The 25,909-nt window shown below is 49.3% G+C and overlaps 5 protein-coding genes across 7 annotated transcripts; 4 read left to right on the forward strand and 1 right to left on the reverse strand.

The window, feature by feature from the left end:
• Positions 1–968: 968 nt before the first annotated feature.
• On the forward strand, positions 969–12,150 carry LOC117852618 (probable thiol methyltransferase 2). Of its 2 annotated transcripts, none has more exons than XM_072293062.1 (8): positions 969–1,107; positions 6,147–6,277; positions 6,681–6,767; positions 7,206–7,306; positions 7,378–7,477; positions 11,265–11,311; positions 11,467–11,545; positions 11,737–12,150. In XM_072293062.1, exons 1-8 carry the CDS (start codon positions 984–986, stop codon positions 11,788–11,790), a joined length of 723 nt encoding a protein of 240 aa, XP_072149163.1. In that variant the 5' UTR covers positions 969–983; the 3' UTR covers positions 11,791–12,150. The 2 variants fall into 2 exon arrangements, with proteins under 2 accessions (XP_072149163.1, XP_034590677.1); XM_034734786.2 differs by lacking the exon at positions 969–1,107 and adding an exon at positions 5,103–5,403.
• On the reverse strand, positions 2,305–4,961 carry LOC117852616 (F-box/LRR-repeat MAX2 homolog). The gene has a single exon (XM_034734784.2). It carries the CDS (start codon positions 4,876–4,878, stop codon positions 2,758–2,760), a length of 2,121 nt encoding a protein of 706 aa, XP_034590675.1. The 5' UTR covers positions 4,879–4,961; the 3' UTR covers positions 2,305–2,757.
• A 544-nt stretch (positions 12,151–12,694) lies between the features above and the next one.
• On the forward strand, positions 12,695–15,550 carry LOC117852617 (proteasome subunit beta type-5-A). The gene is made up of 7 exons (XM_034734785.2): positions 12,695–12,943; positions 13,069–13,198; positions 13,906–14,012; positions 14,094–14,228; positions 14,336–14,439; positions 14,528–14,628; positions 15,232–15,550. The coding sequence occupies exons 1-7, from the start codon at positions 12,812–12,814 to the stop codon at positions 15,363–15,365; spliced, it is 843 nt and encodes a 280-aa protein (XP_034590676.1). The 5' UTR covers positions 12,695–12,811; the 3' UTR covers positions 15,366–15,550.
• A 36-nt stretch (positions 15,551–15,586) lies between these two features.
• Positions 15,587–20,256, forward strand: LOC117853359 (uncharacterized). The gene is made up of 9 exons (XM_034735743.2): positions 15,587–15,701; positions 15,877–17,243; positions 17,331–17,384; positions 17,594–17,683; positions 17,919–18,008; positions 18,293–18,580; positions 18,964–19,050; positions 19,207–19,290; positions 20,015–20,256. The coding sequence occupies exons 1-6, from the start codon at positions 15,587–15,589 to the stop codon at positions 18,320–18,322; spliced, it is 1,746 nt and encodes a 581-aa protein (XP_034591634.1). The 3' UTR covers positions 18,323–18,580; positions 18,964–19,050; positions 19,207–19,290; positions 20,015–20,256.
• A 2,398-nt stretch (positions 20,257–22,654) lies between these two features.
• Positions 22,655–24,810, forward strand: LOC117851363 (indole-3-glycerol phosphate synthase, chloroplastic-like). 2 transcript variants are annotated; one of them, XR_004639528.2, is made up of 3 exons: positions 22,655–23,148; positions 23,274–23,477; positions 23,572–24,810. XR_004639528.2 is itself a non-coding variant. In XM_034733165.2 (2 exons), the coding sequence occupies exons 1-2, from the start codon at positions 22,777–22,779 to the stop codon at positions 23,406–23,408; spliced, it is 507 nt and encodes a 168-aa protein (XP_034589056.1). In that variant the 5' UTR covers positions 22,655–22,776; the 3' UTR covers positions 23,409–24,810. The 2 variants fall into 2 exon arrangements, 1 of the variants encoding a protein (XP_034589056.1); XM_034733165.2 differs by having other exon boundaries at positions 23,274–24,810.
• The last annotated feature ends 1,099 nt before the right edge of the window (positions 24,811–25,909 follow it).

Raw genomic sequence — 25,909 nt, forward strand, 5'->3', positions numbered from 1 at the left:
CTTATTAGATGATCCGGATCATGCTCCTCCTTAAGTCACATTTTTTCCCTTGTGCAACACATTCACAAATTCAATTGATCAGCAAAATAATCTAATAAAAAAGGATCTCTTGAGTAGTAAGAAGGCTAAAAATCTCATGAACAAACAACTACTCATAGACGAAAACTGGATTACTCGATCCAAAGAGGACATGCTACTAAACAATGTTCCGAGGTGTGAGACAAGACACCAGTGCATATAGACTTCCATTTGGCTTTTGAATAAACAAAACGTCATTACGGGCGACGCCGCCCCTTTATTATCTTCATAAACAAAACGTGCACTTGGCCAAGTTGCAAGCGGAATAATCAGCCGCCTCTGGACGTACTCAACAGCACACGTGGTCATGTGTCACCTTGTATGCCGCTGTTAATCCCCACTACAAGCGCCACCAGTGTCCAGCAGCCCGCGCGCACGTCGTTTCAGCCGCTGCACTCGATCTGCACCGCCCAGCACTTGGCGAGCGAGGCGCCGGGGACTTGTTGCAACGACGACGCAAAGAGATGCCGTGTCATGCCCCACTCAGGCTTAGGCCTCGTCAGGATACGGTGTTCTCCATTAAAATACGGGGAGTGACAGACCGTGACCGTGCCAGGATTCGTCAGTCGATCGGGCTCAGGATTATGGGATCCAGACGTGCCATTTCCACGCGATCGATCGGTCGATCAATCAGCGAAGTTGGTCGAGAAATCGCGTGCATACGCACGCAGCTGGAATTGTTGACAACCCGGCTCCTCCGTACCGAGCTATACTCTTTGTTTTATACACGGGATAAGCTTTGCACTTGCAGTCTATCCGGGCCTTATCTTGCTCGAGATCACTGCAATTTGGCATCGTCGTCGTCTGAAACGTAACCCAAGCATCTGACCTAATAAGAAAGAGCAAAGCTTTAATTTCCACGCAAGGCGAAAATAGAAGAATACTGATGCTTGTACCAACCGAGCATGCTACTACTAGCGAATGGCAGAAAGACGCGCGAGCGGCGGCTTTCTCGTGAAGGCGTCCGTAAACCGCGGGAGAAGGAACCGCAACCTTCCCCGGGATTTTTCCATCCGCATCAGCAAGCAGGTAAGAGAAGAATTCAGCACGCCAAAGTTAGCAAGTGCTAATTCAGAGATGTCGAAAAGGTGAAATGCATCAGTGTAGCAACTCATTCTTTTTCACCACTTTCGAAGTTACCAGTCAGTACATTCTGAACATTCTGAGAATTTGAGAAGGAATTTGGGATCTGAGAACTCAAAACTCCGAGAGAAAAAACGGTGGATGATGGACGCGTTCTTGCAACCGTGTGTCCCTGTCACCCCGGGAACTACGCGAGCCACAGGCCGCGACGTGGCGCGAGGGGAGAGGTCGAGGAGGAAGCTTCTGCAGCTTGTGCTCTACCTAATCTGCTCCTTCTAGAGGCCAGGAGCTGCCTGCCTTTTTAGCTTGTGCAGTAGCATTCCATTCCGTTCCAATTCCATCCCTCCAGGCTCCAGCTGCGGCTGAACCGAAAGGCACTAGCGGCGGCCTCGCCCCTGCCTGCCCCTGCTCATCGATTAGGGCAAGAGGCCGGGGGCGCCACGGCCACCCGAATCGCCCGGATTTGTCCCCGACGAGACCCCGCTGCGATCGCGCTGGATAAACCAACCCCAATCGGCCGGCTTTGTTGTGGTAGTGGCGAGATCTTTGGCCGTGCTCGGATGCCGATCTTGTTCGGGTTCGGCGCGTCCTTCTCGCCATATCCATGCGGCAAGTGAGCGCCAGGCAAAGCGACGGCTCCTTGGAGAAAAAACCGGCAAATTGGCAGGGAAACTGCTATGATGGTCTGCTTGCTTGAAAATTAGGAAAAAAAACTTTTTTTTGTGTCTGCATGAAGGAAAAAGGGTATTCTGTCATATGAAAATAGTAACGGGTTTTGGTCACGCGGGTGTAGTTTTTTTTTTTAATAAAGTGGGTAGGAATTTGTCATGCTTGATACTGGTAGCACTCTCCTCATGCTTGATCATGCCAATAGGCAGCAGTAGTATCTTGCAGAACCTAGCTGCTTGGCTTGGAAAGCCAGGCTGCCAACTTGCCAAACCTGTGCAGGGGCTGGAAAAAAGGGAAGGAAATAGTTAACAAAAAAAGATCATTGTTACATGTGCATGGATCAAGTTGCCATGTTTCTTGCATAATGGCCACTCATCAATTTTGGATGCGATCAACTTCCATTTTCTATTTGGATGTGATCACAACCACCATCAATTTTCTATTCAGGGTAGCACCGCAAGCAAAACTAGAGCATAAGGAAGATGACTGAGTGACATTTCTTTTATTCTTTTTACAGAGCTACATTGTTACAGCTCACAGGAACAATTCCAATCTATCGTGCCGGTGTTCAACTAACCTCAGCTCAAAAAAGGGGAAAATTCTCACTCCTTGCAAAATTTCCTCAAATACTTGTTTATCGTCTCACCTCCTGCAAATATCTGAATTCTGCCCCCAAATCTCTTATTACACACATTATTAGAAAAAAATGCAACTAGAGAAGACCACCTTTATTTTCCGCACGGTCAAAGCATCGTCTTCTACTCTCCTCAATAGCACTACACCAGCTGTCCTTACTACCGCCGTGATCACAAGATTCACAAGCAACTCATCCATCGATCAGCACCATCCCAAATCAACTCCACCTCGTTCAGTCCCATCTCAAATAAGCACCTCAGTATTCATTTGACGATGCTCTCACATTCAACATTAATCTTCAACTAGCCGGCTGTTCAGCTGCATCTCAAATCGAAGCCAAGATTCGGCTCGCATTTCCGTGATCATCATATCATTCTCTGGTGCCGGATAGTAGTCCTCCCGTAACTGCATGTCCCTCAAATTTGGCATCATCAAGAAGAAGCTCAGGAAATGAGCATGTGTGGTGCCATGAACGAAGAGCTTCCTGAGTCCGATGCAGCGCTGGAGTAGTCCCACAGCGGGCAGTGTCAGGCTGCGTTGGTTCACTTCCTTGTCTTGGGGAGGCCAATAATCAAGCTCATACAAAGTAATTAGTGAATCAATACCTTGCAAATAAAATCGCTCCCACAGAGAAAGATCCATCTGCCCTGCTGGTGCAGTGAGGGCATAACCAACTGCCTCACTCAGATCCAGTTTCATCTTGGCCAGAACTGGGAAGCCTGCAAGATCACTCAGGCCGAAAAAAACTCGAGGGCCAGGTCGTGCACATGTCCGGCAATCACCCTCCACCTTAATTGAGATCTCCTCTAGCACAGGGCAGCTATCAAGCCCAGCAGAAATGAGCGGGGAGAGTAGCTCACCAGCAGGGAACCAGAGGGAGAGTGAACGGAGCATCTCCCAGCTGACTAGATCATCCAACTCCATGTACCTACATTTCTTTGATGCAGACTCATATGACACTTCACCCAGATCATCATCCTCATGGTCGCATCCGGTTGTGCCATTGGCCACGCTTTCGGGTTGTTCAACTTCCCTCCAGACACAGTTGAGCTCAAGTCTCTCAATGCGATCTCGGATCGGACTCAGAGCAGTGAGGCATGTTGCTGTGTCCAGAAGCCGGCAGTGCAAGATGCTTACTTCCTTGATTGTGGGCCGAAGCGCCGTTGCTAGCCTCCTGATCCCAGCTGATGTCACAAGATCGCAGCCATGGATGGCGAACTTAGCAAGCCTCCCACACCCACGGCCGATTGCTGCAAGGCTGGCGTCGGTGAGATCCAGACAACGCTTGATGCATAGTGACTCCAGCGAACCGCACACCGCAACGCCGTCGAGATGCAGCCATGATGCCTTGCACAACCCCTGGAAGCCCCCCAGCGTCAAGAACTTGATCCGCGGGCATCTGCGGGCAAGCGCCTCCATCGCCGGCGCTGTCTCCAGCACATTATGCCGCAGGTCAAGCGTGAAATCCTCCAGCGCAGGGAGTGCAGCAAAGAAGGAGACAAGCCCTGCCACGGTAATGGCCACGTCCTCCCCTTGGCTGGTGGATGCCGGCTCGAACGGTTCCCGAAGCCGCAAGACCGTGAGCTTGGGGCACCTGGTGGCGATGGCGAGGAGCGCCTCGTCGCCGACGAAGTCAACGTACCGTGGGTTGAAAACACATGGCGCCACGAGCTTCCGGAGGCTGGGGCAGGATCCGGCGATGGCCCCTAGCTCGGCGGCGTGGAACCCGTCCGTGGCGCCCGCCAGGCCGAGGTCGAGCTCGGTGAGCGCGGCGGCGGCGGCAGGGTGCGCCGCGAGCGCTGGGCCGATGTCCTCCGTCCAGCAGTAGAACTCGGAGAGATCGAGCGCCCTGAGCGCGGGGCAGTCCCGGAGCAGCGGCTCGAGATCCGCGCCGGCGTCGAGGCCGGGCGGGCGCTGGTGCCAGCGCACGAGCTTGACGCTGCGGAGGCGGCCCCGCCACTGCGGGGTGATGCTGTCGAGCGTGGTGGGGTCCCGGCAGTAGACGGCGAGCGAGGACACCGCCGGGAAGCAGTTGGCGAGGTGCTCCGCGATGAAGGCGTTCTGCTGCGCGACCTCCTCCTCCGTGGAGGTCGGCGCCGGGCCGTCGGCGGCCGGCGCCGCTTCGGAGAGGAACGGGTGGCCCCACGGCGACACCAGCGAGAGGTCGAGCCGCTCCAGCGCCGGGAAGCAGAACGCGGGCCCGAGCAGGAGGAACGTGGGCGACCGGGGGTCCCCGCGTAGCGACAGCGCGGCGCGGGTCGCCCGCTCCGCCGACAGGAGCCGGTGGCACGCCAGCGCGGCGCGGTGCCGCGACCGGGGGTCGGTGAGGAAGCCCAGGATGTGGAGCAGCAGCGGCTCCGGCAGGTCCAGGATTGGGGACCCCGCCGCGGCCGCCGCGTCGTCCTCCGCCATGCGACGCGGCGATGGGATGGGATGGGGGATGCGCCGCCGCGTCCGGCAAAGTCGTCGAGCCCGCCCCACTCTTTTTTTTCCTTTCCCTTGCGGGCAGGGGGGCAGTTGGGGGGAGGGAAGAGAGGGGGGATATGGCCTGCGGCGGGTGGAGGGAGTGGGGACGAGGCACACGAGAAGCTGCACAGCGAAGTGATATACTCGACAGCTCTCTCTCTCTCTTTTCTTTTCTTTTCCTTTTCTTTTTATTTATCCGTATAATAATTATCTTATCCTATCCGTATAGAAATATTTTCTTCATAGAAGAAATAAAATCATTTCCCCCTCCCTCTTGTTTCCGTCTCTGCTGCGGTGGAGCCAGCCATATGCGAGCGCTGTCTCGCGTAGGCGAGCCCGTGCGCTGGTTGGCGTCGCGCGCGCGGCCGCGGCGGGGGATGGGGTCGTCGTCGGCGGCGGGTGGCAGGAGGGATCCCGGCGAGAACCCGAAGGTGGGGAGGCTGCGGGAGCTCTTCACCGGCGACGCGGCAGGTGAGGGAGGGTGGTGACGAATCGTCTCTCTCGTGCCGGTTGTTGCGGGTTGGGGGAGATGGATTTGGGAGGTGTGATTGCTGGCGTCTGGTTCCGTTTGGTTTGGGTTGCCTGTACGAGGGGTGGCTGGGCATGTGCGTCCGTGCGTGGGTGCTTGATCGGTGGAGTGGGCTGTGCGGCTGTGCCGTGTGGTTGGGGGTTTCTCGTTTCGTTAGTAGTTGGAGCTTGGAAGAAGCAAAGCAATCACCTAACATTGGAAACGAACAAACGCTGGTGTGGTTGAGCTGTTGGGGATTCTCCAGTGCTGCTACAGGGGCATCACTTGAGCAGAATCCAGCTGTGAGTGCATTATAGGAGCTGAAACTCTAGTTATCTCAGAGTTGAAGCACGAAAAGGCGAGGTAGGTCAGCAAATCAATAGTTGGGGTGCTTGGAGACGCTGTCTGTGTTTATACTCTATAATGCAAATTTGTATCCTGAAAGACTGAAACCATTGCGGCATTGCTGATCAAGCAGAGAATGATATCTCCCCATAGAACAAGGGTTGCCATTTCTAATGAGTACGCTTAGACAGTTACTAGTCACAGATTAGGTTGTCGGCAGATAAAATTGCCAGCCGGGCACATTATGGCTTCTGCTTTCTTTGTTAAATTTCATGTTCTTTGCATCTACTTTGTGCCTTGTATTTTTTATCATGTGAATTTGCTGATTCTGAATCGCCTTTTCTAAATTATTGTTCGTCAGATGGGTGGGAGAAGTCCTGGGAGTTTGGTGTGACCCCGTGGGATTTGGGAAAGCCAACACCAGTCATCGAACATCTTGTTAGATCAGGGACACTCCCGAAAGGAAGAGCTTTGGTTCCTGGATGTGGAATGGTAAATTATCTCGTTCTTTTATCTAGTGACTCCCCCAGATATTACTGCTTTCCTCCCATTTTCTCCCAAATAACCAAAATTCACTAAAACCAGACTATTACTTTCTCCCTGGCACACCTTCTGTAGAACTTGCTTACTTTTCTCCATTTGTCCTTCATCATCATTGAGAGCTGGCATGTGTTGAGAACGGCAATATTAACCTTTTGATTGAAGATTGTATCTGTCACAGTGTACTGCACTGTGGACCATTTTAGAAATCTAAAAGTGCATGATAATACTATAAGTAGGAAACCCACTTTTCTGGCCATTATAATAACATTGTACAAGTTGGAACTTAGATTTTTCAATGTGATACCATGTTATCGAATTTCTCTTCCCAGATTGAGGTGCTTCTGTATAACAGGGATACGATGTGGTTGCTCTGGCATGCCCTGAACGATTTGTTGTCGGTTTGGACGTTTCTGATTTGGCTATTAAGAAGGCTAAGCAGGTATGCTGATGATTAGTAGCTTAGCAAGAGCTTGATACCTTACCTAGTTTCTTCTTATGTTTCAAGTAGTTTTGTTTGATATATGCCACAGGCTAGTTTTTTAAAATAATGTTAATCACAAAAGATAACATACATGTTCAAACTTTATGGTTTTGCTGTTAAGGGCTCATGACATTATCTTTTTTTTTCATTATGAACTTCTGAAATTGTAAATTCTTACTCAATATTGATCATAATGGGCTTGGCAATTGGACCACTCTTTGGATAATTGATGTTGAGTTCATTTTCAAACAAAATTACATTATTCCAACAATCACAACTGGAATACAGCTTTTCTACCATACCTTTTTCTTAAAAACTGTCTTCTGATTGTAGGCAAGACCCTTTATGATGCTGACTTAGATAATATGTCTGCTTATCTTCTCCATTGGTGTACAGTGGTCATCCTCTTTGCCCAATGCAGATTATTTTACTTTTCTGGCTGAAGATTTCTTCAAGTGGATACCAAGCGAACAATTCGACCTTATATTTGATTACACGTAGGTTTCAGTTTATCTTGTCAATTTGTTACTTTGATGGCAGCTCAGATCGCTTGTATCTATGTGCGCAGGTTCTTTTGTGCACTTGACCCGAGCTTGAGGGTGGCTTGGGCAGAGACAGTTAATCGGCTTCTAAAACCTGATGGAGAGCTTCTCACTTTGATTTATCTGGTGAGGACATAGTCTCTGAGCTTTGTTTATTTTCTTTTGCATGAAGCTCCCATTGTACCAATCATGTGATGCTTTATTATTCAAACTGCACTTTAAAGTTTCAACCATCTGATTTACTCTTAATTAACTTCTATGTTATATCTATTTTAGTCATAGAAGGTTGTGTTGTTAGCTCTTTCCGTCTTTCCAGCATCACAATATGATCTCCACAGCAGTCATTGTTGATAAGATACATTCTGTTAGAGTTAAGTCCTGATGGTGATAGAATAATGTATTAGTAGTGCCTGTGTGCACTTAGTGCCTGTGGTAGAATAATGTATTAGGGACCCACCGGCCGGCGTGGTGCCGGCGCTCCCGACCCTCTACAGGGCCTGCTCCTGTACTTCCTCCCGCACCTCCCACCGCTCGGCCATGAGCAGCGTGCGGCGCCGCAAGGTGGCGGCCGAGGAGGAGGAGCGGCGCATGGCGGCCGAGGAGGAGGCAGCGGCGGAGCGGCACCAGGCACGACGTGTGGCTGCGGCACGCGAGGAGAAGAAGCGGAGGGCGGGAGGCGGCTACGGCTCGGCCAGCGTGCGGCGGCCATGGAGACCGCGACGGTGCGCGCAGCCAAGGCAGCCCGTCTTGCCAACGAGGAGGCACAGGCGGCAGCGGCTGCTACTACCCAGTGGCATCTGGAGGCGGACCGGCTGCGTGAGGAGGCAGAGGCAACGTGTGAGATCGCGCGGCGCGACGCGGAGGAGCTGAGGCACGCGGCGTAGGGCGGCGGGCGCGGGGCGCTAGCTGCCGATGCCGGGTCGCAGGGCGGCCATCCCGAGGCTCAGGATGTAGCAAGGCAGCGGGACACGGATGTGCATCGGTGGGTCCAGGACCCGCGTCGCGGCCCGGATGCTGAGCACAACTCCGACCTCGGCTCTGGGCACCGACCCCCAAGGGTCGTGAAGACCATCATCCGGTAGTCTGTCGGCAACACGCAGTGGCCGATGTTGATGAAGACCAACTACACGGAGTGGTCCTCGGTGTTGAAGGTGAAGCTCCAGGTGCGGGAGATGTGGACGCGGTCCAGTACGGCGACGTCGACAGCCACGAGGACCCGTGAGCGCTCAAGGCGCTGCTCGCCGCGGTCCCGATGGAGATGGTGGCCAACCTCTCCAGGAAGAAGACTGCCAAGGCCGCTTGGGACGCTATCGCTTCGGCCCGAGTCGGTAGCGACCGCGCCCGCAAGTCCACTCTGCAGAAGCTTCGGCAGGAGTGGGATCGTCTGGCTTTCAAGCCGGGCGAGGACGTCGACGACTTCACCATCCGCCTCTCCAGCTTGATGCAGTGGTTGGAGCGGTACGGCGACAACGAGATCAACGAGGAGAAAGCCGTTGCGTAGTTTCTATGCGTTGTTCCGAAGAAGTACTCGCAGCTCGCCATCTCCATCGAGACGCTGTTCGACCTCTCAGCGTTGTCGATCGAGGAGCTGACGGGCGGCTCAAGGTGGTCGATGACCGTGACGAGCCTTCTTCTGGGGTCACCATTGGTGGTTAGCTGCACCTCACTGAGGAGAGGTGGCTCGCTCGCTAGAAGGAGCGGAAGAAGGGGGAGTCTTCTTCCTTGACAGGCGACCGCAAGCGCGGCTTGCCGCGCAAGGCGCAAGGAGGCGCCGAGGGTGCTGCCGCCGGCGAGCGCGAGGCCGCACGAGACGACACCTGCCACAACTGTGGCAGGACTGGCCACTGGGCCAGGGAGTGCCGCCAGCCGAGGCGCGGCCAGGCCCACGTTGCGCAGGCTGAGGAGGAGGAGGAGGAGGAGCCGGCTCTGTTCCTGGCTCACGGGACCATCGAGCTTCTTCATGCGGCAGCGGCCACGACGGCTCTCCTCCACCTCGACGAGCCGTGCGCACATGTCTCCATCGGCGACAGTACCAGCGATGACAGGATCAATGGCTGGTTCCTGGATAGTGGTGCCACACACCCCATGAGTACATGACCGGGCGCCGGGAATACTTCTCCGACTTGAACGTTGACGTGCGTGGCTCCATCAAATTCGGCGACTCTTCGACTGTGGAGATCAAGGGCGTCGGCTCCGTCATCCTTGTCGCCAAGACTAGCGAGCATCGGCTCCTCACCGGTGTCTACTACATTCCTGCGTTGAAGAACTCGATGATCAGCCTCGGGCAGCTGGATGAGAACGGGTCGCGTGTGGAGATCGACAGCGGAGTGCTCCGCATCTGGGATCGACGCTGCCGCCTCCTCGCCAAGGTGGATAGGGGGAAGAACAACCTCTACGTCCTCTACGCTGAGGTGGCACAGCTCGGCACCAAGGAGATGGTGCGGGGTAAGATGGTTGACGGCGGCTCGACTTCGACGTACAACGACTACGTCCACTTTGAGGGAGATGGGGGAGTGAGCAGCTCTTCTTCGCCAAGCGTGCCTACCCCAGTCCCCGGGTCTCCACCGACTATGGCGAGCTCTTCACCAGCGCCAGCGAGTCCTCAACCGACTCCGGTGAGTACTCCTCTGGGTGCGGCGAGCTGTCCACGGCTACCACCACAGCCGGCCATGCCACATACTCTAGCACCGACGGCCACTCTTCCGAGCACTGCTTCGTCAACACCGGCTCACGATGAGCCCCGCTCAGTGGAGTTTGCCACTCCGCTCCCTCACGACAAGGACCGCGTCGACGCGTACCACGATGGCGAGCCACTGCGGTACCGCACCATGGCGGACATTCTTGGCGACCAACCGATGCCGGGACGGGTGCCGCACGACCTCGAAGCCGTGCTTCACCTGATGTGCGACGACGGCGAGTCTCGCTCCTTCGCTGAGGCTGAGGGATATGCGGCCTGGCGCACCGCGATGCAGATAGATGCCAGATAGCAAGTCCGCTCAAGCCCTGGCGAAGAACCCTGTCTTCAATGAAGTGGCTGCTTGGAGGAAGGGAGCGTCAAGGCAACTACATCAACACTCAGGAAGAGTCAAGTTCCAAGAACTCCGAACCAAACTTGGGATGGTTCGTTTGCCATCCAGGACTTAGGGGGAGAATGTTAGAGTTAAGTCTTGATGGTGATAGAATAATGTATTAGTAGTGCCTGTGTGCACTTAGTGCCTGTGAGCACTTGTATCCGTGGGTGGTTCGTGCCTACGTGCACCTTATCACCAATTACTGCTTTAGATGCTCTTTAGATGCTTTGTTTAGCTTGTAAGCCACCTACCCAAGGTTGGCTATAAATATGTACCCCAAGCTGCCTTTGTGGGTGTGGTTAATGGAAAAGATCATTTTAGGCCAACACATTCTGAAGGTAATGAATAGAATATAGGGTTTTAGAATCCGTATTGATGGGCAATGGGGAAAATGAGGATGGGCAATGGGGAAAATGAGGAAAGACGGTGCATTGTCGATAGATTGGTGTAAATCAGAGCGGGTATTTTGCCTAATTAGCCAGACCTTAGTGCTTGACACTTCACAAGTACCCAAAGGCAACCCGGCACTATGGTTTTCTCATCCTCATGCCATGTGATTCAGGACTTCTATGAACATGTTGTATTTTGTGAGCATTAGCTCAAGTGATTGGCACTGGACAAAGACATAATAAAAGTTGTAAAACCTCTTTGTCTTGATATGTTTTTTCCATTCAGTGTCGTTACTCTAATAGGAAAGACAAAACAGAAACATGGAAAAGTTGAATACAAGTATTATAGCACTGGATCAAAAATTAATCTGCTTACATGCTTGAATTCTATTTGCTTCTTTGAATGGTATTCCATTGCACTGTTCACCAAATTCTTACACAGATTCATTACAGATAAGTGATCAAGAGGGAGGACCACCATACAACAATACAGTTGCTGAGTAAGAATATTTATCGCCTAGCCATCATGGAATGATTAATTTACAGTTTAAAACGTTTGTATTTTCTCAGTATCATGACTGCTTTATTTTATATAAAAAACCCGTAGCATTCTTCTTCACTATTGTGTTGATGAGTATGCTTTATGAAACTTAAGCTATCAGAAGGTACTGGAACCGTTGGGATTCAGGGCTGTTCTTATGGAAGACAATGAGCTAGCCATTAAACCACGGAAGGTACACGTTGCTTTCTCATTAAGTTATCTTATGCAAAGGCGCTCCATGTTTCCTAGTCGTCATGGCTTGGCCAATGCATCACATGCTTAGTGCCTGAACAGCTATTCAACCAGCCTCTGCGCTCTATACCTATAATCTTGTGCAACTATGGTCACATGCTTCATTTACCTGATCATTTACACGGTTTTTAGGGCTGCGAGAAGCTTGGGAGGTGGAAGAGATGTGCACACCAATCATCTCTGTGAGAAAGCAGCAGCATTTTCCTATGTAAATAAAGAAAGAAAGAATTCATGAAGAGAAGTCCAACTTCTTAGATTTCTTAGACCGTGTGACTTGCTTTTGTCATCTGTACCGAGTTTCAATCCTGAAACATGTATGCGTGCTGTCCAAGAAGCTCGAGTAGAGCGTTATTTAGCCTCAGAAAGGACCAAAATGTTCCAGAGTTATTGGTTTCGAGATAGAATTGCAGTTCTTATTAGCACTTAAAAAACAAAAAAAAAGAAGAAATAGGACAAGAGATGTCAGCTGAAAATGGAGCTTTTACTACTGTATCAGTTTCAGGGGGGAAAAAATTGGGAACGCCATCTCTATGGCCTCTTTGTTCAGGTGTTTCCAGTTCCAAATTCCAAGTGGTTCTAAGATGCTACTTCGAATTTTGACCTCTCGACTGTTTTCTCACGATAGTATTCATCTAAGGCTTTCAATTTTACATATTGGAATTATATTTCAATAAAGACTACCCTCGTGTGAAATTATAAAAAAAAATCGAAATATAGTATACACTCCCATGTTTGCCCAATTACCTCCTACCTCCTATAAGCATCTCTGAGATATCCTGAGATTAATGAAACCACTGTAGCAATCTTGCTGCTGACAGGTCGAAAATACGAATACCCCTGCTAACTGAAGGGCTGTTGGCTGGAACCTGGAATTATCAAATTTTACTTTATTTTATGCTATATGTATTGTCCTGGGAAAAGAAAACGCGATTGTCTAATTCGCAAGCGAACCGGGCCGATTTTTCCGAACCGCACAACATACAGATTCGAGCTCAGTCAGATCCAACTCGGACACCGATCGGCCCAAAGGCCCGCCTTACCCAACCCTCTACAAATTCTGCAGCACCGGCAGCCCGCACGGCAAGCTCGGGTTCTTCTTCTTCTTATAACGCAAGAAAGAAAAGGGTGAAATCGAAACCTGAAAAGGCCTCACTCGGTTCATCCGCCTCCGCCTCTCTCCCCCGCAGCGCACACCGCCGGCGACGCCATGGCCATGAAGCTGGACATGTCAGCGCTCGAGACCAACTTCGCCGTCCCCTGCGGCGACGACGGCGATGGCATGTACTTCTCCGCGGAGGCCCCCGACGTGCCGTCCATGGTGCTCCCCACCTGCGCCGACGTGAGCACTCGATCCCACCTTCCCTCTTCTTCCCTACCTTCGATCTCCTCCGCGAAGGGGCGTTCTCCGCGATCTGCCAGATTCGTTGGTTCTGAACCTTGGTTTGCCTTTTGCCCCCCGCGCAGTTCGACGGGTTCCAGGCGGCGACCAAGGATATGGTGAAGAATAAGAAGGGGACGACCACGCTCGCCTTCATCTTCGACAAGGGCGTCATCGTCGCCGCTGACTCCAGGGCCAGCATGGGCGGCTACATATGTGAGTTTTCACGGACTTGCGGTGTTGGGGCCGGTTAGGGTTTTCCGGCGGGGCTGAATCTGTGGTGTGGATGGCCGGAAAGTTTAGATCTTTATGCGGAATTTCAAGGTTTTGTCTCACCGGTTAGGGCTGCGTACCTTTTTGTTAGTGGGATTGGAAAAAAATGTGATTTTTATGCGGGATTTGTAGTATCAGCTGGGTATGTTTTTTTTTTGGGTATCCTGTGTAATTCACTATAGTTGCTTATTGCTCTAATCTCAAAGAAATAGAGTAAGGGTGTTCGGAACTGATGTTCATGCTCAACCAGAGAATGGCGTAATATGTTTGTTTGCACCATTGTGTAGGCTATCTAGAAACACTAGATTATGTTATGTCTCTACTTGGTTGTAGGAAGTACCAATGGAATAGTGTTTATGTGTTAGGATTATTTTGTTGGTAGCATGATCAAGGTAATGTAGAGATGGACTGGAATTTTGGTGGAAAACAATGGTTTACTTTTGCTTAATACCAATTGGGCACAAGTATGTTTATCTGATGCTCTAGGCATGTAATGGATTGTATGCATTGAAAAAGCTCAATTCTTACCAATTAGTGTTTGGTGCGATTTGGACAAAGACAATTCGGGTTCTTTTAGTTCAGAAAATTTGTATTGATGTTCATTCTGTGATATCAGACTGTAATGGTCTCTGATTTCTTTTTTTATGCAGCTTCGCAAACTGTGAGGAAAATTATTGAAATAAATCCCTACATGCTGGGAACGATGGCTGGAGGCGCCGCAGATTGCCAATTTTGGCATAGGAACCTTGGAAACAAGGTCAGATTTTCTCTTCCTCTTAATTGTTATCTCTTGCATTACACCTTTGCGAGTGGGGCTAATATAGGTTCTGATTTTCAGTGCCGGCTCCATGAGCTTTCGAACAAGCGAAGGATCTCTATTGCTGGTGCTTCCAAACTGTTGGCCAATATCCTTTATTCATATCGCGGGATGGGACTGTCAATCGGTACAATGATTGCTGGATGGGATGAGAAGGTGAGTTGTTGGTTTTGGTGACACCTTCAGTTTCTTTAGGCTATATGACATATGCTTGATGGCTCTTCTCTTATTCTCAAACTTTAATGATTCTTCTTTTGATCTAGGGTCCTGGCTTGTACTATGTTGACAGTGAGGGTGCAAGGCTAGTGGGAAACAGGTTCTCTGTTGGCTCTGGTTCCCTCTATGCTTATGGTATCTTGGACGAAGGGTAGGCTCCTTGTAAAATCTGATGTGTTGCTTTGTTGTGTTTTCTTATTAATTATGAGTTGAATAATGTGTTTGTCTCCACCTTTCAGTTACCGCTTCAACATGTCCGTCGAGGAAGCTGGTGAGTTAGCACGACGGTCTATTTATGGGGCAACATTCCGTGATGCAGCAAGTGGTGGTTGTGTTAGCGGTATGTTTTAGCCTACTTCATGGTGTTTATTTTCATTTTATGGCACATTTGTCACCATAGTTAATCTGGCTAGTGACATTAGATAATCTCTTTTTTGCTATTTTGCCAATAACGAAAATAAATTATCTGAGATTGCAAACATATTGTGTAGAAGTCCAATTAGCGCATGAGATCTTATGTTGCATCTAACATATCTATAATTAACACTGAAGAGCTATGATATATCTACCAGACTGTTATGCTTTTTGTTACGATTTGGATTTTGGACATGTTTACTTCTTCTCTTGCTAGGTTTCAAGGGTAAAAAACTTAATAGCTTATCTGAACTAGACCTTCGGCCCCCTTGTAATTTTCTATTACGCTGAGCGCCTTATTTATTTCTTGTTGGCATGGTAATTTCAGTTCTTGTAGAAACAATCATTTGTAGCTCGTAGCAAACCTGAAGGTTGTCTTCATGGATTTATGCCGCTGCATTTGTTCTCAGTACCCCCTTCTGGCATTGCCTTCCTATGTTGCATTGTTAAAGATTTTTGTCAAGTAAAATTCACTCTGATCTTTTTAAATATGGGTGGGCTGTGGCTGACAACACCTTTTGAATTGCAGTTTATCACGTTGGCCCTGATGGTTGGAAGAAGCTTTCTGGAGATGATGTCGGGGAGCTGCACTACCACTACTACCCTGTTCAGAAAACACCGGTTGAACAGGAAATGACCGACGCACCTAGTGCTTCTGCTTAAACCCAGAACACCCGAGTGGAGGCGCATGTATCCAGGGAAACCGTGAATTGTCAAAGCGTCTTGTTTGTGAACTTGGACATGTTTGTCTCACAATGTTAGATCCCTTTTGTGTTCTGTTGATGTTTGAGCTGACTTTGCGCAACTATTAAATTCTTGACCTGATATAGATGTTTTCTTTGAGGTTTCGTTTGTGCCTGTCTGTGTGAGCCCTGATCTGTGATATGTTTGCTGCCGCGGGCCTGCGGCTGTTTGTAATCAGGTCTCGTGTACCAAAGCGCATCTACAATTTCACAGAAGCATGCATTGCCCAGATAGCAATAGCAGTGCCTGATGCTCGTTAACAAGCAGTCGTGTTCTCGTCATCGGTTGATGCTTTGGAAATCTGTTAAGTGGAAGTCTTTTCATTGGAGAATGAACAGTGCCTGAGCACACTGGTTGAATTGAAAACCCTGCTCCGTGCTCTGCTTTGCTTTGGCTGTTTTTCTTTTTCGTTTTTCTTTCTTTTGAAAAGCTTGCAGGAGCCAGGAGCACTGCTCGGCTCCGTGCTCTGCTCTCGGGTACCATGTCCGCGTGACACCGGCTCCGTGCTCTAGTGCTCGAGTGGCGGCATGGAAACGGGAGCAAAGCTGCGGCCGTTGCTGTGGGTGTTGCCGGCGCGCGGGCGGCCGTCGGACACTGCCAGCCAGCGGCCGGCGCGGCCTTGAGCGCCGCGGTCGAGCCACCGGTGCGTTTCGTTGCGTGTGCACGTGCACCGGCCAGCACTCGACGCTCACCAGGTCCTCCGCCGCTCGCCGCCGGCAACGTCAGGCTTCTTCTGTACCACCACCACGCGTCACGAACACCAAACCGTCAACGAACGGCAGCTTGAACGATCCTGCAACCAAACCGTCACGTCACGAACACCAAGCGTCGCGGACTCGCGATTGCAGCAACCGAACAGCCATCACATCGCGCGCCGCCGCGAAATCTCTCCTTCCTTCCAGGTTCCAAGCCAATGCCGCGCCGCCGCGAGCCCAAACCTGCGATGCCGCGCCGCCGCGCGGCCGCGGGCCGCCCCGGCCCCTCCGCCCTCCTAGCGACCGCGAACGTCGCCTCGCCGAGGAGGTCCTCCACCTCCACTCCCTCTGGCGCCGCGGCCCTCCTCCCGCCCCCGCCCCCGCCCCCGCCCCCGCCCCCGCCCCAACCCAATCCCGCTTGGCCGACCGCAAAACCAAAACCACTGGCCACAAGCGCCGCAAGCTCGACGGCGCCGCCCCCGCCGCCGCCGAGCCCAAGGATACCGGGGCCGAGTGGGCTCCCGCCCCGCCTCCGCCCAATTCCTCCCCGAAAACCTGGCCCGAGGCGGCCCCGTCCTCCTCCACCCCAGCGAAGCCTCCGCCGCGGCCGACCTCCCCCGGCACGCTCGCGCACCAGAAGGCCCTCCCCGCCGCGGCGGAGTTCTTCTCCAACCGTGGCGCTTCCTCCTCCTCCTCCTCCGACGACGACTCCGACTCCGACTCCTCCGATGACGACGAGGAGAGGTCCGAGTCGGAGGGCGAACAGGACGCGGCGGGGTTCCTCACGGGCTTGTTCGAGCGGGACGCCGCGCTGCGGGGCCACTACGAGCGGGGCTGGGAGGATGTGCAGTTCGCGTGCATGGTCTGCGCCGCGGGGACGAGGAAGGAGCGGCGGTTCCGGGGCTGCGTCGCGCTCGTGCAGCACGCGCGCGACGCCACGCCGCGGTACGGGAGGCCCCGGGCGCACCGCGCGCTCGCCGCCGTCCTCTGCCGCGTGCTCGGGTGGGACGTCGCCAGGCTGCCCAGCATCGTGATGGATCCCCGGGGAACGCTCGGGCAGGCGCTCGCCGCAGGGGCCACGGCCGGTGTTCAACTGGCGAAGGTTGTTGGCCTGTCAAATTTTCTGAGCTCGCTGTTGAGATTTTAAGCGTTGACTGATTGCTTAATCTCATTTGATTGCTGATATCAGGAAAATGGTGATACTGGGGAGGACACCCACTCTTCGAGTGATGAGGATGAAGAGGTATACAACTTGTTAAATGGCTAAGGAAATCAAATGTCTCTTAATTTGATTTGCTTGACGATTTTAGGAGGATGGTATTAATATGGAAAATTAGCAACAACCAGCTCTTCAAAAGATGGTTATGCAACAGTTATTTGCAGAGTTGTTAAATGCTGTGGATCATGGATGTGATTTGTGGTTAGCTAATCTGATTTGATTGTTAATGTCAGGAAGATGTTGAGACAGGGATGGAAGACTCAAGTACTGATGACGATGAAGAGGAGAATGAACTAGAGAGCAGTGAAGAGTCTGCTGAAAAGGTTTGTTCTGGCAGCTCTGATTATCTGCTGTAGAAATATATGCTCTGCTGTGCCATGTGCATTTGTCTCTGAATTTGATTCGCTTGACGATTTTAGGAGGATGGTAATATGGGGAATTGGGGACAACCAGATCTTCAAAATGATGATTATGCAACAGTTATTTGCAGAGTTGTTGAATGCTTGTTGATCATGGATGTGGTTTGTTGTTAGCTAATCTGTTTTGATTGTTGTTCAGGAAGATGCTGAGACAGGGATGGAAGACTCAAGTACTGATGGTGATGAAGAGGAGAATGAACTAGAGAGCAGTGAAGAGTCTGCTGAAAAGGTTTGTTCTGGGAGCTCTAACTATCTGCTGCAGAAATATATTCTTTGCTGTGCAATGTGAATTTCTACTATTGCTTCCCAAGTCTTTGATATGTCATACGACCTGTCTGCTCTCATATGGCATTAGTGGATTCAGCTTTGAACTGATCATGCAATTATATGGCATTGGCTACCTGGCCATATTTGAGTGATGAGGATGCAACAGTTATTTGAAAAGTTATCAAATGCTTGGTTATCTTTGGTGAGATTTCTGGTTAGCTAATCCGACTTGGCTGTTTATTTTAGGAGGATTTTAAGAAAGGGACGCAGGACTGATAAAGATGAGGCTATTGACCCAGATAACAGTGAGAAGTCTGCTGAAAAGGTTTGTATCAGTTGACTCTGAAACCATATATGTTTTCTCTATATCTTCTTATATTCCATTGGTGGATTTAATTTGAACTACTAATGTTGTGCATGATGTCAAGGACAACTCTATATTGTCCCATGCAGGAGGAAATAGAAGAAATAGGTCCAACGAATTGCCAAGAGATTTCTAAAAATGAAGTGTTTTGTAATGAACCAGTCCAGGAGGCAAGTATTAAATTGTGTTTTTTCATATATCTGGTTGTTTTGTTTCCGTGCGTGTTTAGTGGCTGAGCAAATGTTTCCCTAATAAATACTCCTATGTTGCCAAGTCAGTTGTATTGCTAAAAGATTTAAATTTTTTCTTAACTCATGTGGGTGACTGGATGTGGCCAGTCAGAAATTCAGCATAGTACAGGAGCAACTAAGTTACTGAATATGTATAAGATATCCATAGACAGACTCTATTTGATGGTTGCTGTAGTATGTGAATAAGAAAGATATGCTTCACTGTTTACGTGGGGTTGGAGCTTCTGCGGAGGGTGGCAAGGTGGAGCCTATTTACTAGTTATTGAACTATGATAAGTGTGATTTCAATCAATCTATTTCAGGTCAATGCCAGCAAGGGTGATTCTTTGAACCAAGGTAATAATGGATTAGTTCACAAGCAAGAGGTTGCTAAAGAATCTTCTGAACAGGTTTGTGCATGAAATATTTTTCCTTCACTATGTTATGTATATTATATTTTCTCTCTGAACACTTTGCTGCTTTACGTAATCGTTTTCCTCAGGTGATATTTGAGGGATAATATTTGAGTGTTTGATTATAATTTATAAGATAATCTTTCTATGTAGGATAATACAAACGATGCATATCTGCCAGGCTCCAAAGACGCATGTAAAAACAAGGAGCACTGTGAAGAAGCTGCTGTCCGAAAGGTCAGTAATGATATTGGTTTCTTAGTTTTATCTAAGACTTAGACTGGAAATGTAGAGACGATATTTTCGCTATTCATATTCCACTGCTCCATTCGTCCTTGTTGAAGATAACAGTGAACTTTTATATAGCTGATCTGGAAGTATGGCTTGTCTTAGGAGCTATGAAATTGTTTGACCATGTTTTTATGAGATAATACATGGTTGGACACATTGGTTGTATAACTGGGTTAACTAATTGAGTTGAACTCATAACGCATGATGGAGGAGATTCCCCAAGTGTTACCTTTTTCCAATTTCGTTAAATACTGATTTCTGACCTATGGGCTTTCTCGCACCACATGAATTAGACATCGCATGCAGGAATTAAACACTATACGGAGAGTGAATAACAACATGCTAAAACTGCAGATTATACTGGAGATACTGCTGTCACTAGATTAGGAAACAATGCATCAACAATACCTCCATCCTCTTCTGTTTTGTACCAATGTGTTGAACTCATGTGTTCTCTCGTAAGTCACATGTGCCATCCTCATCTGTTTTGTATCAACGCGTTTGAACTCATGTGTTCTCTCGTAAGCCACAGGTGCTGGGCCCTAATGTGTATACCTTTCTGACAACCTAATACTTCTAGATACCTTAGAGGCTCCTGTTGATGTCATTAGTTATATCATCGCATGGCATTCATAAACAATTGCAACTAAGGTTCATTTTGGCCTTGCAGGAAAAAAATGTTTGCGAGAATAAAGAGGAGAATGGTGAGTCTACAAGTTGAATTCGTCAAAGGCACATGCATTTTTTGTATTTGTTCCATATCCTGCTTGATTTCATATGGTTTTCCATGTATATTATAGGGGTTATGTGCTGACATGCATGATAGTTGTAAGTTGTAAATGTTTAGCATGCATTTTCAAGCTTCATCACTACTTTGTACGTATATTTATCGAGAATTTTCTTTTCCTTGAACACAGGCCTGAAAGGTCGGTAACTTATAAGCATCTAATGCCTTCTTAATAGCTACGTTGCTGTAATTTATTTTGGAGATTCATTGGATGGTTATTGTTTGTCTTGAAGACACAATGGAACCCTTAGGCTAACTGCTTAGCTGATATAGGGTGTGTTTGGTTGGGCTGTGGCTTTTGGAAAAGCTGTTGTGGGATGTGGGCTGTGGAAAAGTAGCTGTGGGAAAAGCAGAAGATCATTTGGTTAGAGCAGCTGTGAAACTGTAGGCTGTGTAAGAAATACCTGTAATGTCCCTAAAGGTCTGTGGGTGTGTTTATATGCAAATTGGTCGTAACAAAATAATGTGTTCACTAATTCGTATGTAAATGACTATTTTAGAAAAAAAAATTATATGTGAAACTGAAACTCAAGTGTTCAGTTCATGATCGGATTTTCAGAGCTCTTGATCTCTCAAACAGTGGATCTATCTATCATTTATAAACCTATATTTTGTCAACACTTTTGTTTATTGGTGCTCGAAGAAATCGTGTTTCTTTTACACGATTTTACTTGAGAAAGAGGATATGTTTCCGTGTATCGAAGCTCAAACTTACGTCAGTAAGAAACAGCGGCGCTGCCGCTGTTCGCTGCCGGGCTGCCGCGGTAATTATCTTAGCGCCGTCACGCGCCGTCGAGTAGCAACGCCGGAGCTGGCAGAAGGGATCACGATGAAGCTCCACATATTTATAGCACCACCGTCGTCGTCTCAAGCTCCTCTGTTTCCTGTCAGTACCGTCTGCCACACCTCGCCGCCAAATTGGCCGCCGTCAAGCCATCTCCACCAAATTCCTCCCAACCACCGTGCCGTGACACCCTCCCAAGCGACCTCAACAACTCCTTGCTTGACGAAATCAGCCACAGCGCCGCCATGATATCTCCCCTATTCCGCCGCCACCATCAAGACCCCAAGGTGAGAACCCCTTTCCCGGCCCTCTCCGCTAAGGGTAGATGCAAGAATGAGTTCACCGGAGTTCATGGATGCTCGCGCGCCCGCCCGTTGGAGCAGTTCCTAGCTAGGGCGGCCGAAGCGCCCAACCCTAGCCAGAGCGCGCCACGGCCATGGCGTCGTTTGAACCATGCGCTGAGGATGAGAGCTACGGGGAAAGATGCGCACGCTCGCATAGATGCTCTAGGGGTAGTTGTTGTCCAGATTTTGGCTACAGTTTCGCTGGAGTAGCCGTGCCACCGCCGTGCACGCATTGCCACCGCCACCGCGTCCGCTAGCAACATGAAGTCGCTATCCCGCGCCAATAATACCACCAGTGGATGCGGCTAGCGACCAGGGGCGGCGGGTGGCGGGTCGCTGGGGGCGGCGCGCGAAGGAGGTGGACGGTCGTGTGCGGGGGAGGAGGCGGACGGGACTGTGCGTGGGGGACAAATAGAACGGGGGAGGAAAAACGAACCGGTACCCTCGTAACCGGTCCGGTACCCTCGTAACCGGTGGTAGGTGGGTAATTTTTACCCAAAAGCACTTGAAAGTAGGGAGGAATGTGCTTTTGATTTTGTAGTAAAAGCAACTTTTGGGCAAAAACACATGTGGCTTTTAGGTCTTTTGGTTGGCTTTTGACTTTTGTAAAAGTAAAAGCAGGTTGGAAAGCCCAACCAAAGGCACCCATAGTTTGCATATACTTATTCACTTTTCTTTATAAAATTTGTATTTGCAACTTGGGAGATGCAACATCAATGGTGCGCAAAATGGCGAGGAACATCTTCTCGAATTAGCTTTGACCTACTTGAGCATTGTTTATCTTTGTTGATCTTCTGGCTGATCACATGCCGGACCGAGGACAATAGTAACAATTGATCCGCTGGCAGATATATTTTTTTAATATGTACCTCATGAAGTTTGATAGCGGTGCTAGAGCAGGAACAAAATCAAATGCGATCTTAGAATTGAATTGTTTCTATGACTTTGCTATGCGTAATTATGCTTAACTGATGAGATCTAATTGTTCTCATGGTTAGAATGAAGGGCCCTAAATTGAATTTGGGATGGGTGTATAATTGAATTGTTTTGAATGTTACATTTAACACCTTATTTGTAATTGGATTGTTCCAAGCTCAAGTGGAAAGTTATGCGTCATATTTGTTGACTATGGTTAATAATTATATTATTTTATTAATCAATCCGTGCCGTGCAACTAACACTAAAAAATGTTGCTAACTTATTTTCTTGGTCGATAATTAATTTAGAAGCCTTTAAAAATTATATATATATATATATATATATATATATATATATATATAGGATTATACTATACAATATCCTGGGTACGGAATAATCTATTCCGTACCCGAGCCCATCCGTCAAACCGCGTCGGACCGCATCCTCAGTTTTATTTTCTGCGCGTTTCCTTTTTCTCCGGTTGTTTGACCCTGGAACCGATTAGATCGTGGGCGCACGTCGTCTGTTCAGTTCCATCTCCCCCCTTCCCCCGTTCCGTTGTCGTCGCCGTCTCCGCACGTCGGAGCTGCCCGCCGGAAATGTTCAACTGTGCGGAGGTGGTGCAGTGGGAGAGCGGCAAGTCCATCAACGCCATCGCCGCCGCGCAGGGCATCCGGGTCCGCCGCCGCTGCCGCTCGAGCTACCCGTCCGAGGGCGTCAGCGCCGACAGGGCCATCCCGCCGGACGTCCTCGAGCACGTCGTCTGGGACAAGGAGGTCGAGGTCTCGCAGCGGAAGGCACGGGCGCCGCTCCACAGGGTGGCCGAGTCCGCGCAGCACGCGCCGCCACTCAGGGACTTCGCCGCGGCCCTCGGCGCTGCGCGCCGCCGCAACGGAGGGCTCCCCACGCTCATCACCGAGGTGAAGAAGGCGTCGCCCACCAGGGGACTCCTCAGGGACCACTTCAACCCGGTTAGTTGTACTCATAGGCTGAGACTTCTTTCTTGGATTTGGATATAGCTGCGCCCTGCAATCTCTGAATCGAAGATTGACTGTGTGTGTGAGTGACCAATACGATTCTGCAAAATTCTTGACAGGTCGAGATAGCGCAAGCCTACGAGAAGAACGGCACGGCCTGCTTGAGCATCCTGACTGACAAGAAGCACTTCACACTTGCTTCTTGTTCTTCAACTGATGAAATTTTTTTGTTACAGCTGTCTGACATTTTCTGATCCTGTGCATATACGTTTCTCTAGGGGAGCTTTGAGAATATGGAGACCATACACAATTCTGGTGTGAATGTAAGTCGATGCAAACATGCTTGCATTGTATCTAGAATCGAAATATTTTCTTCTATCTCTTTTGACTTTGACTTAATTTGCCTTTGTGCATTAGTTGACATGTATGCAAAGTGTCAAGCAGTGTTAGAGGCCAACAGGATATTTGGAAGAATTTTGAACAAGGATGTTGTCACGTGGAATTCGATGATTGCAGGCTATGCTGAGAATAGTATGGACGATGATGCTCTGATGCTATTTAAACAGATGAGGCTGCAGGGCGCTTCACCTGATGCCACCTCTGTGGTGAATGCTCTGTCAGCTTCTGTTTGTCTGGGTGACCTAGTTATGGGTAAATCATTCCATAGATGCCAATGCAAGCAGATGTTAGTGTTTGGGGAGCTTTTCTCCATGGATGTGGGCTCCATTCAAGGTTACAGTTTGGAGAAGAAGCTTTCAAGAGAATGATGGTGCTTCATCCTGAAAGACCAGATTTGTATGTGCTGATATCAAACTTGTATACCTCATATGGGATGTGGGAAAAATCTCTAGCTATCCGAAGATGGATGCAGGAAAAAGGACTAGTCAAATTACCTGGGTGCAGCTCTGTAGGTCCTGAAAATGGATGACTGAAAGATGCTTTCAGAACTAAGAACAGGAAATCCCACTAGGTGTTATCTTTCTATGCTTGTTGACACCTATAATTAACATCATGTGGCAGTGCCAGCAGAAAGTTCAGAATAATTTAATGTGCTGATATGTTAGGTTGTGTCAGTTAAAAGTGAAAGCAATCTATAAAGCAGAGAAAGATCAAGACGCTAAATTGTGACACGCTCCATATGTATTTCTTTAGTCGAGGTCTTTTAGCTTTGCATCTAAATGGACTGAACCTGCTGTATGTGCATGGAGCGGATAAATGAGCTGGATTATGTCAGTTTACAGTCTAAGCTCCCATGAAGATCATGGAGCTCATTGCCAGAGGTCCAGAGCCATCATCAGCTGTCTTTAACCTGCATATACTAATAATGCTTAGCTCTTTTGCAGATTGTAATATGCATGCTGGTTACCTGCACACGGGATGGTTGATTGGCTACGTCTGTTGATTTTTCTTTTTGTTTATTGTAGTTCCCCAAATTGTAAAAACAGGATCAATGAAATAGCAGAGTGTACTGAGTTTTCATGGACAAAACCGTGTGCACCGTTTGAATATGATCATTGAAATAGCATAGTGTACTTGGTCAAAAAATCATTGTATTCGATCTAAGTTTTTATTTCTCATATGGAACTTTTTGCAATCATGGTTCTTTATGTAAAGATAAATTAATTTGTACTGTTACAAAACTGATTTTGATCGGTGTCTCCCAACTGTAAATTTATTTGGTTTTTGCTTGATTCTGCTTGGAAAAGTCTACCGACGCAAATACCGGTACCATGGATTACTCCTTACCAAATGCCTATTCCACTCAAAACGTAAAGAAACTATTTTGCCTCCATCAAAATCTGGTTTTACAATCTGCAACCCCCAGACTCCAGTGTGCACAAAAAAACCATCCGAAATTTTCAATTTCTGCTGGTCATCTCGCAAAAACCGGATGCGTGCTAGTACAGACTTCAATTTTCTGAGATTTTGTGGGTAACATAGGTTGGATTTGAAACTTTCATATTTGAAGATGAGAATAAACAAAATTGAATGGTGCTGAACTGCTGGGAAGAGGGTAAATTAGCATTAACAACTAGCTGCCATGCGTGCATGCTGATAGCAGGAGCGGCGGCCGTGCGTCCATGTTGATAGCAGCAGTGGCGGCTGCGCGCGAGCGGCAAACATGACGACGGCAAGGTGACAGCAGCAGCAGAAGGACAACAGCGGCCGAAGCGACGAGCCCGACGACGGCAGCGGGGGCGGCTGCGAGCGATGAGCGCGACGATAGAGGCAGGGGCAGCCACGAGCGGCGAGCGGCGGCCGCGTGCTAGTAGACTTGAAAAAATCGGACCGGCAGGGAGAAGCGGGCGCGGGCGGGACAGCGGGAGGGAGGCGCGCGCTGGGTCGTGGGGGGTTCGGGTACCGAATAATATATTCTGTACCTGGGTATCGATTACTCGAATTGCTGATGTACAAAAAATTAATCTAATACTCATACAGACCCAATTAATCTAATCCCATGCGTATCAACCAATGTGCCAACATTTTGTCAAGACCGAATCTACCAAGCCACTCCAAAACCTGTGCCACAAGCCTCGGGGGAAAAAATACGCATCTTCATGACTAACATGCACGCGACGGAAGAAAAATGTGGACCGTGAGGTAGCGCGTGGGAAAAAATCGGACGTGGGAAAAAAAAAACCGGACTCGTGCGGGGACGGCCACGCGAGGAAAAAAACAGACGCGCTAGGGGAGGGTCGGTCGAGCGCGCGGGGCTGGTGCGCGGAGGTGGTGCTCGGGTACAGAATAAGTTATT

This window comes from Setaria viridis, chromosome 4 (genome assembly GCF_005286985.2).
Source record: "Setaria viridis chromosome 4, Setaria_viridis_v4.0, whole genome shotgun sequence".
NCBI classification, from domain to species: Eukaryota; Viridiplantae; Streptophyta; class Magnoliopsida; order Poales; family Poaceae; genus Setaria; species Setaria viridis.

What these genes read in the sequence shown, in the direction of transcription:
- LOC117853359 (XM_034735743.2), top strand. Translation starts at nt 15,587, where the DNA reads ATGTTTGCTGCCGCGGGCCTGCGGCTGTTTGTAATCAGGTCTCGTGTA. An exon ending in AATAGCAGTGCCTGATGCTC is followed by an intron (nt 15,702 to 15,876) that starts GTTAACAAGCAG and finishes TCTTTTGAAAAG; the next exon opens with CTTGCAGGAGCCAGGAGCAC. An exon ending in CCGGTGTTCAACTGGCGAAG is followed by an intron (nt 17,244 to 17,330) that starts GTTGTTGGCCTG and finishes TGCTGATATCAG; the next exon opens with GAAAATGGTGATACTGGGGA.
- LOC117852617 (XM_034734785.2), top strand. Translation starts at nt 12,812, where the DNA reads ATGGCCATGAAGCTGGACATGTCAGCGCTCGAGACCAACTTCGCCGTC. An exon ending in TGCTCCCCACCTGCGCCGAC is followed by an intron (nt 12,944 to 13,068) that starts GTGAGCACTCGA and finishes CCCCCCGCGCAG; the next exon opens with TTCGACGGGTTCCAGGCGGC. An exon ending in ATAGGAACCTTGGAAACAAG is followed by an intron (nt 14,013 to 14,093) that starts GTCAGATTTTCT and finishes TCTGATTTTCAG; the next exon opens with TGCCGGCTCCATGAGCTTTC.
- LOC117852616 (XM_034734784.2), bottom strand. Translation starts at nt 4,878, where the DNA reads ATGGCGGAGGACGACGCGGCGGCCGCGGCGGGGTCCCCAATCCTGGAC.
- LOC117851363 (XM_034733165.2), top strand. Translation starts at nt 22,777, where the DNA reads ATGTTCAACTGTGCGGAGGTGGTGCAGTGGGAGAGCGGCAAGTCCATC. An exon ending in TCAGGGACCACTTCAACCCG is followed by an intron (nt 23,149 to 23,273) that starts GTTAGTTGTACT and finishes AATTCTTGACAG; the next exon opens with GTCGAGATAGCGCAAGCCTA.
- LOC117852618 (XM_034734786.2), top strand. Translation starts at nt 5,241, where the DNA reads ATGCGAGCGCTGTCTCGCGTAGGCGAGCCCGTGCGCTGGTTGGCGTCG. An exon ending in CTTCACCGGCGACGCGGCAG is followed by an intron (nt 5,404 to 6,146) that starts GTGAGGGAGGGT and finishes ATTGTTCGTCAG; the next exon opens with ATGGGTGGGAGAAGTCCTGG. An exon ending in TACAACAATACAGTTGCTGA is followed by an intron (nt 11,312 to 11,466) that starts GTAAGAATATTT and finishes ATGAAACTTAAG; the next exon opens with CTATCAGAAGGTACTGGAAC.